This window comes from Calidris pugnax, unplaced genomic scaffold (assembly GCF_001431845.1).
Source record: "Calidris pugnax isolate Ruff unplaced genomic scaffold, ASM143184v1 scaffold349, whole genome shotgun sequence".
NCBI lineage: Eukaryota > Metazoa > Chordata > Aves > Charadriiformes > Scolopacidae > Calidris > Calidris pugnax.
In genome coordinates, this window is record NW_015091088.1 from 2150946 (window position 1) to 2166539 (window position 15594).

General features: G+C 49.7%; 4 protein-coding genes across 4 annotated transcripts in view; 3 read left to right on the forward strand and 1 right to left on the reverse strand.

Annotated features, from left to right (window-relative positions):
• The first annotated feature begins 741 nt into the window (after nt 1-741).
• LOC106897262 (interleukin-8-like) lies at nt 742-3076 on the forward strand. The gene is made up of 4 exons (XM_014957790.1): nt 742-853; nt 1249-1378; nt 2105-2188; nt 2689-3076. Exons 1-4 carry the CDS (start codon nt 766-768, stop codon nt 2699-2701), a joined length of 315 nt encoding a protein of 104 aa, XP_014813276.1. The 5' UTR covers nt 742-765; the 3' UTR covers nt 2702-3076.
• A 1021-nt stretch (nt 3077-4097) lies between these two features.
• On the forward strand, nt 4098-5125 carry LOC106897263 (interleukin-8-like). The gene is made up of 4 exons (XM_014957791.1): nt 4098-4191; nt 4429-4558; nt 4720-4803; nt 4907-5125. The coding sequence occupies exons 1-4, from the start codon at nt 4128-4130 to the stop codon at nt 4929-4931; spliced, it is 303 nt and encodes a 100-aa protein (XP_014813277.1). The 5' UTR covers nt 4098-4127; the 3' UTR covers nt 4932-5125.
• A 521-nt stretch (nt 5126-5646) lies between these two features.
• Nucleotides 5647-7219, forward strand: LOC106897252 (interleukin-8-like). The gene is made up of 3 exons (XM_014957771.1): nt 5647-5716; nt 6232-6367; nt 7114-7219. The coding sequence occupies exons 1-3, from the start codon at nt 5647-5649 to the stop codon at nt 7217-7219; spliced, it is 312 nt and encodes a 103-aa protein (XP_014813257.1).
• A 2182-nt stretch (nt 7220-9401) lies between these two features.
• Nucleotides 9402-15594, reverse strand: part of CNOT6L (CCR4-NOT transcription complex subunit 6-like) — a 34453-nt gene continuing 28260 nt past the window's right edge. The window contains exon 12 of the mRNA XM_014957813.1: nt 9402-15366. Coding sequence (XP_014813299.1) covers nt 15154-15366 — 213 coding nt within the window. The 3' untranslated portion in view covers nt 9402-15153. The remainder of the gene's footprint in view (nt 15367-15594) is intronic.

The window sequence follows — 15594 nt, forward strand, 5'->3', positions numbered from 1 at the left end:
ATGGTCTCACCCATCCCATCCCCATTGCTGTTCCTGCTGCTGCTCTTTGGCATCCATCTGTGTTTCACACCCAGGCTGCTGGTACCAAGAAAGCTGCTGCTAATAAACACACACGTTGGCACTACATGTGTGGAGATGTAGGAATAGTTTGCTTTTTGCTGCTCCCACTGTCCCAGTCATCTCTCATGTTTCCTGAGTGCTTGACTCATGCAGCAAAGTGCTAGATTTGAAGGGTCTGAGTGGAAAGGTGTAGCAGAAATCTTTGTTATTTTTTCCACGGTACAGTGGTAGGTATTTTTGCTGATGTAAGAGATAGCAAAAATAGCATGGGGGAATTATAGCCCTAATAAAGAAATATGTAAATATCTGAGTGCATTTAAAAAAACCCTTCTTACCCAGGGTTTGCGCTCTGATTTTATTCTGGGCTTTTTGTGGTTGAGGGGTAGATGCTGAAGAGAACGAAGGGTGACGTTTGTGCAAACCCAGCTAATCAGAAACTGGGTTTGGAGAAGATTACGTGAGGGTTTCAAATGTGGGCATTGTCCCTATGGCTGGTTTTAATCAATAATACTGTAAATGCAGCTTCTGACCCGGCTGCAGTGAGCATCTGAGAAATTACGTCACCTCTTTTCACGGTCTGCTGGCCAGATGTGACTGCTGAAGTTTGAATCTTGACGCTTGTGACGAAGCGTGACCCTCCTGAATAAATAGAGGTGTTTCTTCACCGTTCCTCAGTCCGTCTCTGGGGCTGAGCCTGTTGCCAGGATGCGAGTGCCGGCTGGGGTGGGGACAGGAGCCCCCGTGCTGCCATGGTTGCTCCTGCTGCTGGTGATGTCTCACTTGGCCCACACAGGTGAGCTTCTGGTATCTTTGCAGAGATCCCCATGGCTGTCAGCTCCCCGCCTGCCATGGTACTCGTGAGGGGTGGGCATCACCTGCATCCTGCGCCAAAAGGGGTTAGAGGAGATAGGGATGACTCCTGGCTGCTTAGCCCAGGGTTTTTTCTTGTAGCCAAGGAAAGAGCATGACCGTTCTCCTTTGCTAGGACCTCATTCAGCTCTCAGGAGCTGTGTGAGAGCAGGGCACAGAGGCAGAGGCGCAGATAAGCTTCTTACCATGGTCCCTAAAGTGTTGTCAGTGAAAGCACAGGAAGGGACAATTTCTTTGGCTCTCTAAGAGATTTGAAGTTGCTGCATCTTGAAATAAGCTTGTTTGTCTCTGTAAGTCGCTACCTTCTCTCTTTCTCAGCCATCCTGGAGGTGAATGGAAACCTGAACTGCAGGTGTGTAAAGACAACTTCGGACTACATCAGTACAAAGAAATACGAAAGCATTGAGATCAGACCTGTGGGAAGCACCTGCAGACGTACAGAGATCATGTAAGTGCTGCAGGTGGCTCGGGAGGCAGAAAACTGCTTTCTCCTCCAGCTCCCACAGAGCAGCAGGGCCAGCACCTTCTCTTCTGCAAATGTTCTGCTTCTCCGCTCCCTTTCTGAAAACTAAAGCTTTTCAAAAAGATCAGCAAGCTCACTCATGCTTGGGGACTGAGAAACATCAGAGCTGAGCTGACCTGCCAGAGCTCCCCAGGACCTAAATGACTCTTTCCAGCAGGTGAAAGCATGATTTCTTCATGCTGGTGCTTAGTGGGGACTGTGCTGGGGGGGTGGGTGTTTGCAGTTTGGAGGAAACACATCCTCAGACACCAAGGCAGGATGAGCCATAGCCAGTTTTTCCATTACCAGTATGCAACGTTCCTGAAAGAAAACAGCATGCTGGGTCAAGCCCTTACCTGGTTACTCCTGTCCTGGCTAAAGTGGCACATTAAGCAGAAGTGTAAGATTTGACTGCTCGGTGTTGATGCATTTGTAAAGAAAATTGTCTTTGAAGAGTCACCTCTGGCCTTCCAGCTCAGCCTCTGCTCTGCAGGGGAATGTGTTGCATCTTGCTTTTCTCTGACCGTCCTGTGGCTTCCCTCTGCCCAAGCAGCTCTCTGCGACCTGCTGGCACTGTAAAGGAAAGCTGAGTCTGTGCAGCTCCGCTCTGGCTGCTCGAATCTCCACCTTTGGAGAAGAGGGTAAAGCTCATAAACTCTCCTTGTGTTTCAGAATTAAATTAAAAGCCTCAGGGAAGGTGTGCGTGAACCCTGACGCCCCTTGGGTAAAGAAACTGCTGAAGCGTATTGCTAGCACGTAAGTTGCGTCGATGAAAAATCCTTTGGCTCGGGGTGGTCCTGGACAGCATCCCATCCCACCTGCAGCTCTTGGGGCCACGGGACCCACTCCCAAAATGATGTGGAGTGAGACCTCTCCGTAAAAAGCAGCCTTCAGTCGTTCAGTGTGCTGATGCTGCCATCCGTGGGTCGTGGTCTCTCTCCGGCTTTTGCACAGTGCTGTGTCTCTGAAAACATTTTGGCAAAAAAATAGTATATTTGGGGGGGTGTGGGAAATATCAGGAGCGGGGTTTGGTCTTTGTGAGTGCGTTAGAGTGTCACTGCTTGGCTGGGAAAGCTGCCCTCGTTCGTGGTGGCTGGGTTTGTGGCACAGCAGCAGGGTGGCAGGGAGATGCCCCCACGGGTTATGCCTACCCCAGGGAAACGGCAGCGACTTCCTTCAGTTGGGGCAGGAGCTTCCTCCCCCAGGACCCGCTTTTCTCTGTGTTCACACGTTTCTCCTCCTTCTGCTTTTCGCAGGAAGAAAAAATAAGTTTCCTGCTGAGGAAGTTGGCGCGCAGAGCCCTGCGCCGGGCTGGCAGATGATGCACAGACGTGCAAACCTGGCCGCTCCTCACTTCACCCTCGCTTTCCCCTTGTCCCAAAAGCCCCTTGTTCCAGCCCCAGCGTGGCCGCTGCTGTCCCCAGCCCCACAGCAGGGTTGGGGAGTGGGGCGGTGTTTTCCCCATGTATTTTGTCTCTGGATCAGTGTGAATATGAACCCTTCGTTTATTGACTTGCCCGTGGACTGTGAAGCCTTTCTTTGCCAGGGGCTGCTCCCGGCTCTGTCAGAAGGACTTTGTGACTCTCTCCGTGCAAAGCACTCGTGTGAGACTGGGTTTCTGTTACACAGCGTGGTGTGTCCTGTCCTGAGAATTCAAGTCTAATAAAATACAGGTTTTGGGGTGTTTTATTCTTCTGTTGTGTTTTCCCTGGATCCCCTGGTTTCGAAGAAACGTGGCAGAGCTTTGATAACCCCCCTGTTGCAGCCTTCCTGGCGTGGAATTTACCATCCTTTGCATCCAGTTGCTCTTGTCTTGGTGCTCCTTCACAGATATACCCCAGGCATTAAAACGTGCTTTTGAATATACGGCAGGTGAGGTGTTTCCACTAGAGGCAGGGGAACGAGGGCAGCACCCAGGCACGTCTCGGGCACTGTGGAAACCCCTTTTATGCAGAGGAAGGAGATAAGGGCGGGGAAGAGTTTGTCCAAGGCAGTGCTGGTAGCTGGGATGGGTGTTGGACCACCAGTGGGGGTCTGGTGGCCCCTGGCAGGGAGCAAAGCTCCTTCCTGACATGATCTGTTGTTTCCAGGCGTGACGTTGCCGGCAGGGTGATAAAACCAGCGTGCCCTACATCCAAGCACCAGTGTTGGTGGTGGTGGGGCTGGGGTGTGCAGGCGGCCGTACGGCTTGGGAGAGCAGCAAAGGCCAATGGGAAATATGGAGGAGGGGTGCAAGGTCACTTGGCAGAGTTTTGGGATAATCACCCACAGGGGGGGCAAGAGCAAAAGTGGGTGCCACCAAGCTCAGGCTGGGATGCGCCTTGAAGAGGGGAAATCTGGTTGTAGGAGACGTGAGTAGTATCAGATCACGCAGAAGAGAAAAGCAGCCCAAAAATCCTCCAGGCTTGTGTGGCCGTGGGGGCTAAGAACAGGCGCTGAGGGAAAGGACTGACAATTTTAGAAGAGCCAGCTTTGTGGGAAGGGGAAAACGGAGCCGGTTTCAGGAAGCCCAGGCCCCCGCCGAGCCCCGAGCTGGTTTTATTGGCATCGTTGCAAGCTCAGCGAGCGCCGTCAGCAGGGACCGGAGCTGGGCAAAAACCACCCCAACCCCGGGGCCTCCCGCCGGCGCTGCCTCACTTCTCCTATTTTCTGGCTCAAATAGGGGGATGCTGCCGGGGCTGGGGCTGGGGCCGGCATGGCTGCGTGGGTGGCCCTGCTGCTGGGGGTGCTGCTGGTGACTCACCGTCCTGGGGATGCAGGTGAGGCTCCCCGTGGCCCCAGGCGTGGGGCTGTGGAGGATGCTGTGGGGGGGATGGAGGGTTTTGGAGGTGGCATCCTGCTGCCATCTCCAGGGCTAAAATGCCCCCAAGACTCTTCTGTAAGTGGGTGCGGTGATCCTGGTGGGATGTGGGGGGAGATGCGTTGCCCAGAAAGGGTTTTGGGTATGGCGATGGGGTTTTGGGTGATGTGTGAGCCGCGGCCGTGTGCCTCTCCAGCTCTCTTGGAAGCCAATGGCAACCTGAGCTGCCGCTGTGCCAAGACCACCAGGGCCTTCATCTCCCCGTCGAAATACAGCAGCATCGAGGTCCGGCCAGTGGGGAGCAGCTGCCGGCGCCTCGAGGTGGTGTAAGTGGCTCCTGGGGGGACACCAGCCCTCTGTCCCCACCCTTGTCCTCCCTGAATTGTTTCAGTTTCACATTCTTTTTCTTTATGAGAGGTGCTGGGGGGCTCAGCTGCTCCAGCCCCCGCACTGGAGGAGGGTTGCTGAAACCCCGTGTGTTTTCTAGGGTTAAGCTAAAAAGCCTGGAGAGGGTCTGCTTGGATCCCAACACCCCTTGGGTGAAGAAACTCCTGCAGGACCTCCCCAACCTGTAAGCCTCCCTCCACCCCTAGCAAAAGGGGCTCCTGGCAGGATCAGGGATGTCCCGTGAGGACCGGTCTTCACACATTTCTCCCCACTTCTGCTTTTGGCAGGAGGAAGAAAGAGGCTCCCCAGTGAGGAAGCCACCACCGGCGGGACAGCCAGATGCGCCAAGCCCCGAACTGGACACCCCCTCCCATCCCACTGTCCCCTTGCCCCGGTGCAGCGGGGAGCGTGCTGCTGCATGATGCCCTGAACCCCTTTTTTCTTTGCATTTTATGCGTTTAAGCCCTTGAAAATGCTGGTCCCTGCTTCCCCTCTCTCCCACCCTGTGGCCAAGCGCTGGGTGTCCCCTTCAGGCACAACCTAACAGGTCCAATAAAGGCAGCAGCCCTTGGTCACCATCGCTCGCCTCCCTTCCTGTGGTGTGCTGGGGGCTTGGGGGTCCTGGGGGGTGGAGAGCAGAGCGGGGGTTGTCGGTGTTTCTCCACCAAGAAACACGGGGTAAGCAGGAGGTTTTAGGAGGTAGCCACGGTGATTTCTGCATTTTTTGTTGGGGAGGTGGTGTGGGCCACCACGTGTGCCGGGGGGGAAGCGATGGCAGGGAAGTTGAAGCACAGGACAGCTCCTCTCCGGGCCTGCAAAACCCCCGTGAGGGCTGGCTATAAAGCAGCCCCCAGGCCGCGGTGATTTCTGCGTTTTTTGTCGGGGAGGTGGTGTGGGCCACATGCACCGGGGGGGAAGCGATGGCAGGGAAGTTGAAGCACAGGACAGCTTCTGTCCCTGCCTGCAAAACCCCCGTGGGGGCTGGCTATAAAGCAGCCCCCAGGGTGGCTCCGTGTGGGTGGCGAGGATGCGGCTGCTGCCGGCGGCGCTGGCCCTGGCCCTGGCCATGCTCCTGAGCAACTTGGTGCCGGGGGGTGGTGAGTGACCTTGGGGTGTCCGCCCGTCTCCCCATCCAAACCCGCAGATGCCCTAGAGGATGCTGAGCCGTGGGATCTTCTGAGCTTTCGTATTCGTCTCTGGCCCATCTTTGAGCTTGAGTTTGTCTTTTAAACCCAGTGGCTGAGCTGGAGCGGGATGCCTGGGACTGGGGGGAAGATGGGCCTGATGGGTTTAAGCTGCTTCGCTTCAGGACCCCTGTGAAACTTGAGCACTTGGTGGGGGGGCGATGGGTTTAATTCCAAAAATGTTAGTTTTCAAATGCTGAAGCTAAACCCCCCCTCTGTGTGCATTTAAAGAAAGCTTTGGGATGATGCCAGGAGGGATTAGCTTTGCGTCAGCCTTGCTGCTATGAACCCTGCTAACACAGGTCCTTCCATGGGTGCCGGGGAGGGGACAGGATGGTGGCATGGGGATGGCAGTTGGAGGGGGTTGTCCCCACCTGCATCCCCCCATGGGGGGCTGAGACCTGGGTGTGGGCTGCTCTTGGGCACAGGTCTGTCCCTGGAGAGCCTGCTGACCAATATGAGGTGCAAGTGCATCAAATCGACCGCCCAGGTCATCAACCTGGGGCTGATCCTCGCCATCGACGTTACACCGCCGGGTATTCACTGCAGGAGGAAGGAGATCATGTAAGTGGAAAGCCTAAAAACCCATTCCTGGAAATCGATTTCTCATGAACACCTCTCCTATGAGGACAGGCTGAGAGAGTTGGGTTGTTCAGCCTGGAGAAGAGGAGGCTCTGGGAAGACCTTATAGCAGCCTTACAGTACTTCAAGGGGCCTACAGGAGAGATGAGGAGGGACTCTTGATCAGGGAGTGGAGTGATAGGATGAGGGGTAACAGTTTTAAACTGAAAGAGGGGAGATGTAGACTAGATATTGGGAAGAAATTCTTTAATGTGAGGGTGGTGAGACTCTGGAACATGTTGCCTGAGGAAATTGTGGCTGCCCCATCCCTGGAGGAGTTCAAGGCCAGGCTGGAATGGGGCTTTGAGCAACCTGGTCTGGTGGGAGGTGTCCCTGCCCATGGCAGGGGGTTTGGAACTCGATGATCTTTAAGGTCCCTTCCACCTCTATCGATCTTGTGATTCTATGTACCACTGCAAAAATAGGCTTCAAAGCTCCTCTTTGAAAGCTCTCCAAAGCTCCCAAATCTTGCGGTGACTCTTGCACGGGACACTGGTGCCTGTTTTAGCAGGGGTTACCCTCGGCGTGGCTCATGGAGCTGAGATCAAGCTCCCAAAAATCCCATAGATCTCCTGGCAAGGGTTGCAGGGGTATGCTTATAACCGTGCTGGGGGGAGCGAGAGGGCTTTTCTCCTCAGATGTTGGGGAAGAGGCGTGTGTGGGTCTGAAGGGATCTCATCCCCTTGCAGCCTCACCCTAAAGAAAAATAAGAAGGTGTGTGTGGCCCCCGAGGCGCCCTGGATCCAGCTGCTCATCTACAAGCTGATGCAGAGGTACGCGATGCCCAGCGACTGAGACACAAGGGCTGTATCGAATCCAGGGCCATCCCCTTCCCCCGACTGCTTTATTGTCATTTCTTTCCTCCCTGTAAATCCACAGGAACGCCATCAAAAAGGAAGCGGTGGTGCGGGTGCGGCGGGAAGCGGAGCGGTGGGCTGGGGGACTGGGGCCATGGTACAAGCACCCCGCCAGACCATCTCTCCTTCTGTCCCCATACAATAATAAATAACCAGCCGGGGTTATTTACTCCTCTGTGGGACCAGCAGTGATTGTACCTCCTCCATGCTGCGACACGCTGGGTTTCACGGCACACTGCCGGAGCTTGCTCCGCTCCTGGGGATTTTCACAGGGGGCAGGAGCCTTCCCCCGCTTCCCCCCAAAAAGATGCTTTCCCCTCGGGCACCCGGCGTCACCCTCCACTGCCTGCATGTGACAGCAGCCTGTCCTGGATGCCATCAATAAAATGAAGAACGTGCTTCCCTCTCTGGGCCGCGGCAGTTCTTTCTGCACAGATTTGTGTAAAAATCGGGATTTTGGGGAGACAGGGAGGTTAGGCGGGACCATGGCACTGTAAAGCCCTCGGCTGCTTTCCTGCAGGGTGATTCCTAATGTACCGCCTTTCCTCTGCCTCCAGTTTCGGTGCCTTTTTCTGACAGCTCCTGAGAGAAGCGGGTCATGCTATGGGACACTGGACGGGGTCTGACCTCTGCAGCCCCACGGTGCCGGCTCCCAGTTGCGCCAGCACAGGAGAAATGGGAAATACTGGGAAATTTCCCAGTGATAGGCTGAGGCTCTCTCCATGGACCCCTGTTTTTCTGGGGTGGATGCACAGGTCCCACAGGGACCCTGGGGCTGCACAGGGATATCCCTTGGCCACAGGGACCGAGGTGACACAGGTGTGACTTGCAGCCTATTAAAGATCTGGCTTGGCCATGCTGGAAGTAGGCGTCTGGGGACCTCCCCAAAAAGGTAGGAATCAAATCTGCGTCACCCACCCCACCACCCTGGATGCCAAAAGCGTGTCCCCGGGCAGGGGCGAGCTGTGAAACACCCCATGTCCCCCTCCTTCCCACCCCTGCGTTTCTCAGGAACCACAGCAGGGGACAAAAGCGGTTGCAAAAGGGCTGTTTATTGCCTACAGAAGGAAACAAAAAAGTACACAGGTGGGAAGAAACAAGCCGACATTTCAGCCTACCCATTAGGTGTGAGCAGTACCCCATCTCCACAGTGCAGGGGGGTGGGGGTGGTGTGTGCTTAAATTTAAAAAAAATGAAAAAGGGAAGAAAAAAGTACCAGTTCAGAGTTTTGAAGACCTCTCTTTCCCGAGCTGCCCTAAGGTTAAAGCGGGGCAGGGCTGCTTAGCTCAGCATTTGTTGCTCTTCTGTCAGGGCTGGGTCCACGCAGGGGCAGGGTCCCTGCCATCACCACTCCGTGGGAATTCGCTTTCTTGGTGAGTTTTTCATTGTAAGGTTAATTACGGGGGAAACTGCAGCAGGACGTGGCACTTTCTCCAAAACATGAATTCTTTCAGAGGGAGAGAAAAAGACGATCCTTTTGTAAAAGCAAATGGGAGAGCTGGAGAGGTTTCTCCCTGTTTATTCTCGGGGGAAACGTGGAATAAGCAGGTTACTCAGGTTTTTTGCTCGGGTCTTGGTTGAAGTTGTGGCTCTTTTAAGCATGGTGCCCAGGGCTGGTGTCAAACTTTGGGCTGGTGGGGATGGTGACCACCCAGGGTCATCCCCCCAGCTGTGTTTTTCTCCATAAAATGAGATGTAAACCCCCCTAAAATTGTAGCATTAGCATGCCCGGGAGTGACACTGGCACTGCAGCTTCCCTCCTCTCCAAGGGTACTTCCATCTTTTGAGGGACAGGACCTTGCGGTTGCAAAGACAACCCACAAGAAAGAAATCCAACTTGAAAAAAACCCCTCCCTGACCTCCCAAAATAACCACTGGGAAATGGGGCAGGAGGGGGAGCCCAGGCTCCCGTCACCGCTGCTCCGGTCCAGCCCGTGAATATATGAATTAAGGGCATATTTAGCTAACATGGTGCACACAAACACTTTAATTGCTCGGAAAGCAAACACGCAATGCAGTAATTAAAAATGGAAAACAAAGCCAAAGTCATGTAACATGTCACTTGTAAAGAAAGCCACCAGGAGGGTTGGTTTTTTTTGGTTGAGGTTTTTTTTTTTTTTCTTTTGGAACAAAGACAAATACAGACAAATGCAAACTCAGTAAATGCCTAAATTGTAGGAACTGTTTAACAAAGAGGACAAGACCACGTACCAGGATCACTCCACCCTTCACCACTCAAACGGTGAGAGATTTTGTAAGCTAAACACACCGTGCAACTGCAGGAGGGGAGGGAAAAAAGAGTCATATCACTTGGTGTGCTTTGCCATCAACACTGCTTAAAACACCCCAAAGTGTCAAAGTACCCGAGCATTTCTCTGTCTTCATGCTTATTTTCAGATATACTCCAAGAAGCTGTACTCCTGAAGTCTACCATCCTCAAATATAGCCAAATCAGCAAACTTTATCATCTCTTAATACCTTTTATAGGGTGAAATAGTTTTTCTTAGGATGAAGTTCTTTAAAGGTGTTCATTTTGTGCCTTTTCTGTTCGTGCAATGCCTGCGCCTGCCTCGTTCACTCTGCTTTTTTTGTCCCTGCTCTCCTTTCCTGGAGGAAAAGCAAACCTGTGGTCAGTGTCAGTGGAAAGAGTGGTCCCAGGAGAAGATACTGTATCACTTAGAGCCGTGCCTAGATCTAGAGCCTTATAATCTCCTAAAATTGTTTTTTAATCATAGAAGTGAGTTCTTGGCTAGCACTTGGCATAGAGACTTGAAACACGGTTTCCACCAGGTTCTCTTGGCGTTTGTGTCGCCTTTGAACGCTGTAGGGTGGGAAAGGGAGGGTATGTGACTATACTTCTGTAATCTTAGAAAAACTGATGAGCTGCATATTGCAAGATGCTTTCCCTCAGACTCAGCTAGTAATAGCCTCTATTGGAAAAACCCGAATCTCTCTGTATCTAGGGCTCATTTCTTTTCCGCTCTCCAACAAATCAGGTCCTCTGCCTCCCCTGGGTAAAACTCCTCCAAGACCAAGCACTTTGGCTCCTTTTGGGACACACAAGATTAGGCAAGCGAGGTTTTTCAATGCGTGTGCTTGGTGCTGAAACCATACCCATTCACATGAACTTCAGTGAGCCTTGCCTCTGACCAGGCGGTTTTGGTTGTGAAGACTGCCTAGAAGAACATCACATCTCTGTGGTGACCAAGTAGGACAACAACCTGCTGCTCTTTTACATTGACAGCCTGATTTTAGCTGAAGCACCTCCTGTTGCTGCCTCGTGTACCGGTTTGCCAGATACAGATGTGCTTAGGTCAGTCATCTCCCCATACAACTGGGAGAGGGTCCTCCCTTAGGTTTAAATCGGGCCTTAACTCTTCCTTACCATTACAAGAAAAATATCTATGAGGAAGCCAAGAACAAAAGAATGGGAATTGGGTACAAAGCTGAGGTCGCTGGGGAGAGGACAACCGTTATTTCTAATCAAACTCCCTTTTTAACTAGTATAAGGGTGCGTATTGCATTTCTGTGGTATTTCTAATGCGGGCTGTTAATCTGGTTTGGGTAGGACTAACAGACCTTTCACTTCACCCCGCTATGCCAAGTTTCATGCTAAAGAAAGGTTTTGGTGCTATGAGCTGAAAATGTATGGTGGAAATGAAGTCGCTGCTGTTCTGTTGCTGGGTTTAAATCTGGTCTTCAGAAAGTAAGGACCGGGAGCCACTCCTGGCTCCTGCTCCCTACCAAGCAGGAGGGAATACTGTGCTCCTGGACTAGGAATCCCTTAAAGTGTTTCCCCAACCTGTCTTCTACGTTAACAAAGAAACTCTGAATTTCAACAAGCCCTTTTGGCTTCCCCCCTCCGCCACCTGACCGTAACCAACCCCCAGAGAAACAAGTGATATGAACCTTTGAGGTCTCAAATTCTCGCTCACAATTTGGACCCGACGTCTGACGAGCCGGGTGTGAGAAGCCGGTTTCTGAAAGCCCAGTATTGGGGATCAAGTAGGAGCTGCAGATGCTCAGCATCTTTGTGAAGCGGGCCTCGGGAGTGCAAGAGTGCAAATGTGGATTTAGGAGTCTCTGCAGCAAAGCCAGCAAGGTGGGAGACCATCAGCCATCTGCAGCGTTACCCGAACGCTGAAGATCACGGTATGGTTTTGAAAGCTGCGTTAGGTCAGCCACAAATGCTTCTGGAAAGGTTAAGAGTCAAAGATTTTGGCTTTCTAGTCTATAAAACACAGGGCAGCGAGGATTTGGGACTAAAGGGATCTTTTCTGAATGTGTCTGCAGACTAAACAGGAGTGGCTTCCAACAGGCAGAGAAAGGTTACCAATTAAATGAAATATTTTCTCAACGAATGCTAGAAAGAGACAACAAAAGCTTTTAAGGAGGCAAATGGGAAGGAAAGCTGGTCTCATACCCCATTGTGCCATACCTGACTTAGCGTGTGGTACACAAATGTTCACACTCCTTACATCGAAATAAGGAAACAAAAATATTCAGCTACATTGTACAAAATTCTCTTTTTTTTTTATATATATATATATACACACACACACAAAACCCCATATCTAACAGATTTACCATATTGAATTTTAAAAAGTTGCTTGTAGAAGGGTGTTGGATTTTATTTTCTCTGCTTGCTTTAGGCAGTGCTGTTGCTTAGAAGTTGACACCAGGCACCATATTTTTGAAAGCAAACCAAGACAGCGAGGAGCAGTAAAAGGACTTAAGAGCTCTTTTTCCAGGCGTCGCCTGCGACGTGCTGGGAACCAAGGGTCAGAGAGGGAGGATGGAGGGAATAGATGGTTTCCCATCCATCTCTGCTTGGGATTAGGGATACTTTGCTTTGTATTACTCCCTCTCCCCTAGAAAACACCCTCCTGTCAGCTTCCATCTGGGTCAAAAGAAAATTAGCGTCGCCATCTGGACGATGCATATGTTTACCAAAAGGGATCTCATTCTGCATGTGAGGCTGATGGCTGCCTGCTCCTTCTCCCCTTAGAGATTTTTCTGCAAAAATCACTATGGAGAGCGGGGTTTCTGCTCAGCTGGGAAAAAAGCGCAATCCCCTTACTGCTCCTGCTGGGAAGGGGAAAAAAAAACCCAGAAGGAAAAGGGGAAGGGAGCCAGACACGTGAAAGGCGGGTAAACATGTCCCTGGTTATGTGCATCGACTGAAACATAAACAAGACAGCGTTTTTTTCTTTAAAATCCAGAGGTTTTGTGCAATGTCTGTTAAAATAGCTTTTTTTAAAAAAAAGAAAAATCGCATAGCATAATGGACGTTCAGAAGTGCTTTTCGCAGCAGAGAAAATCCAATTAAACACCTTCTCGCAACAGAACACTTCAATCGGTTAGAAACCAAAGGAAAGTCAACTATAAGCAGTGTACAATGTTTGCCAGGTTGGGTTGGTTTTTTTCATCCCCATCCTCTTCCACCCCGATATTACAAAAGATTGTTGTTGATTTTTATTTTTATTAATAAACGGGCTCCTCTGCAGTTCATATACAATCATAGGTGAATTTGAAATTCCATTTTATACAAACATCTCAAAAAATATTGGGAGTGAAGTATGGTAGGAAATATTGCTCACGTTGCTAGTTAACATGCGTGTAGGAAAAGGAGGAGAAGGGTTTGTTAGTGCACACCTCCAGAGCAGAGCACCCCCCCCTCCAAAAAAGATACAGTAGCTGATTACAGAAAGGTAATGTCCACAAAATTAAGTTTTTCATGCTATTCTACTTTCCAGTACTATACTCTCAAATAGCTTTCACAATTTATCGGCAATGGCTAGGTGGTGAACGCTGAGGTATATTAAAAAAGAGATACCTGCACCTAGAGGAAAATCCGTCTTTAGAAAGGGCTTTTTCTTTTTTTTTTTTTTTTTTTTGGTGCTGTCCAGGAATGTCACACCCAGCTGCGATTGCTTCCAATTTAGAGTAGACAATAGATGACGCCTCCATTTTTTAGGCACTTCTTTTTAAAAGGGAGTTGTCGTTTCCTTGAACCCATTTTTGCGTTCTGTCCCACACCACCCCCTCCCCGGCCCCCAACAAGAATCAGGGAATATTTCTACTCTAAGTCCAATTGATTTTTTTTTTTCCTATGGATAATTTCCTATGTATAAAACGACAAAGGAAATGCTTAATTAAAGAGTAGAGGAACAGCCTGACTTAGCAGTTTTGCACGACAGAAGATGGCTCCTTAGTATTTAAAACTAATTTCACAATTTAAATTTGACTTTTTTTAAATATACGAATGAGACATAAATATAGGCTATCAATCTGTTTAAAAATTTCATTCACATAATGGAAAATTTTTTCATTTATTAAAAATATCACATTTTGAGACTAGAAACAGTAAAGTGCATGAAAAGTTTAAAATATAAATTCAAGAAAATCTTATAGCAGCAAAAAAGCAGAATAAAGAAAAACTTAAAAACACAGACACAACCTTTTCCTATCACTGTGCCATTTTTTTTTTTTTAAACATTAAGCAGCCAACCAATTTTTCAGAAGATTGCATTATGTTTAATGCCTCGTGAGGCACAAGGTTTTGAACTGGCCACCTAAAGCATAAAAAGGGAAAAAAAAAAAAAAGGATTTCCAACACATCCAAAGAGCATTAACAGTTGGGAATGAACCAGCAGCTTTTTAATTCAACCCTGACCGACAACAGAAAAGAAAGGTTATTAAAAAAGTGTGATGGCTATTTGGCAACTAGGATCAGGAAAAATAATCCAAGGAATGACTATGGCTACCGCTCGCTCCCCCAGTGAAAAAAGCATCTCGACAGCTACCCCGTGTGCCCTTTGGTGACAAAAGTAAGGTCATTTCCAGTGGCTTTTTCCTGTACCCTACCGCTTACGCAGTTAATCCCAAATTTGCAACTGAACTTTGAAAAAGGGAACCCAGGAGGGATTTGCAACTTCTTCATTCACCCGCAACCCAGAGGCTTACAAGAGCTGGCTTCAAGTGCAATTTCTTACCATTTCTAAGTCCTGCTCCCAAACTGTGCTGCTGAAGAGCGTGGCCCTGGCTTTGCCCTAGCAGAGAGGCAGCTCTGTTTCACAGAGGTCCTTTGGATCCCTGCATATCTCACCCAGAAAGGACCAAGTCCTTCAGAGCTCTGAAAAAAAAAAAGTCACCATGGCATCTGCTGAGCAAGTGATCTACACACAGCATTGAGCGCTCACCCACAAAGTCTTGTAAGACATCGCTTCGCTGGAAATTTTGTTCTAAAGGAGATTACATCAGGAGAATTTAGACCTCAAATTTTATCACAGATATTAAGCCATCTTTGGTTTTCTAAGATGAGTTAGACGAGGGGCAGGGCCACACTGCTAATCATATATAGTCAGGTATTAAGTGCTTCGCTAATGTGCAAAATTTATTTCAGATGCAGAGTTCAGTCTCCGTTTTGGGTTCAAACAAACAGTATTTCTAATAGTTTTCCTACAAAACAAGCTTTTCTATTTTTGTTTTTCTTTCTCCTAAAAGGTTGGCTCATTTCGCCACGTTCTGGAAAAAAGCATTATCTTGAAATATGTTAATAAGCAAGTTTTTAATCTCATTTGTCCACTTATAAGTGCAGCTTCCTACTGAAAAGAAAAAGCTTGCCAGTTTTTAAAAAAAAAAAAAAATTAAATTAAAAACCTGGAAAGGGAATAATACTTTGGTTCCAGCCCTAGTGCCAAATGATACCAATATGCACCAAAATGTGCAAAATCTCATATCAAACACATAAGGAAAGGAGCTTGAAGAAGCAGCTTAAGGTTGGCCATACTTCACTCCTATATACTTTGATTTACAACTGTACAGGTCCATAACAACAGGTCCTTGCCCCCAGGGGGGCAGGGCTCCACACTACCTCCTGTTCGGCAAGTGCACACCGTTGACAAGAGGCAGGAGCGGAGGATGGAGTTCGAGTTGTGTTAACAGTGAGAAGTGGTCTGAAGGGATGTGAGGGTGTGGACACCCAGTGATGTTGTTGTCAACCAGCCACTGAGGGTCCAAAGGCCCCAGGACACCAAGCACGTTCATGTGAGTGTTGGAATAGAAAATGTAGTCAATCACACCCTAGGGAGAAAGAGAAACACGACAGTGAGAACAGGCCTCGCTTCTGGCAACCTCAACTCGACTGGCTTCTGGCTGCGGCTGGCAGGAAGAGGCACAGCGCCGGAATTAAGGTCAGAAACGCGCGAGGTGTTTTGTGTTCAAAAGCGCTGCATCCGTTCTCATTAAGTCGCTGGCCAGAGCCAGGTCAGAAGCTTACAAACACCAGCCAATCAAGGATTTGTGCGCGGT

Coding starts and splice junctions, on each gene's coding strand:
- LOC106897262 (XM_014957790.1), top strand. CDS start 766: ATGCGAGTGCCGGCTGGGGTGGGGACAGGAGCCCCCGTGCTGCCATGG. Junction 854..1,248: donor GTCTCACTTGGCCCACACAG/GTGAGCTTCTGG, acceptor TCTCTTTCTCAG/CCATCCTGGAGGTGAATGGA. Junction 1,379..2,104: donor TGCAGACGTACAGAGATCAT/GTAAGTGCTGCA, acceptor CTTGTGTTTCAG/AATTAAATTAAAAGCCTCAG.
- LOC106897263 (XM_014957791.1), top strand. CDS start 4,128: ATGGCTGCGTGGGTGGCCCTGCTGCTGGGGGTGCTGCTGGTGACTCAC. Junction 4,192..4,428: donor TCACCGTCCTGGGGATGCAG/GTGAGGCTCCCC, acceptor GTGCCTCTCCAG/CTCTCTTGGAAGCCAATGGC. Junction 4,804..4,906: donor CTGCAGGACCTCCCCAACCT/GTAAGCCTCCCT, acceptor TGCTTTTGGCAG/GAGGAAGAAAGAGGCTCCCC.
- LOC106897252 (XM_014957771.1), top strand. CDS start 5,647: ATGCGGCTGCTGCCGGCGGCGCTGGCCCTGGCCCTGGCCATGCTCCTG. Junction 5,717..6,231: donor CAACTTGGTGCCGGGGGGTG/GTGAGTGACCTT, acceptor TCTTGGGCACAG/GTCTGTCCCTGGAGAGCCTG. Junction 6,368..7,113: donor TGCAGGAGGAAGGAGATCAT/GTAAGTGGAAAG, acceptor ATCCCCTTGCAG/CCTCACCCTAAAGAAAAATA.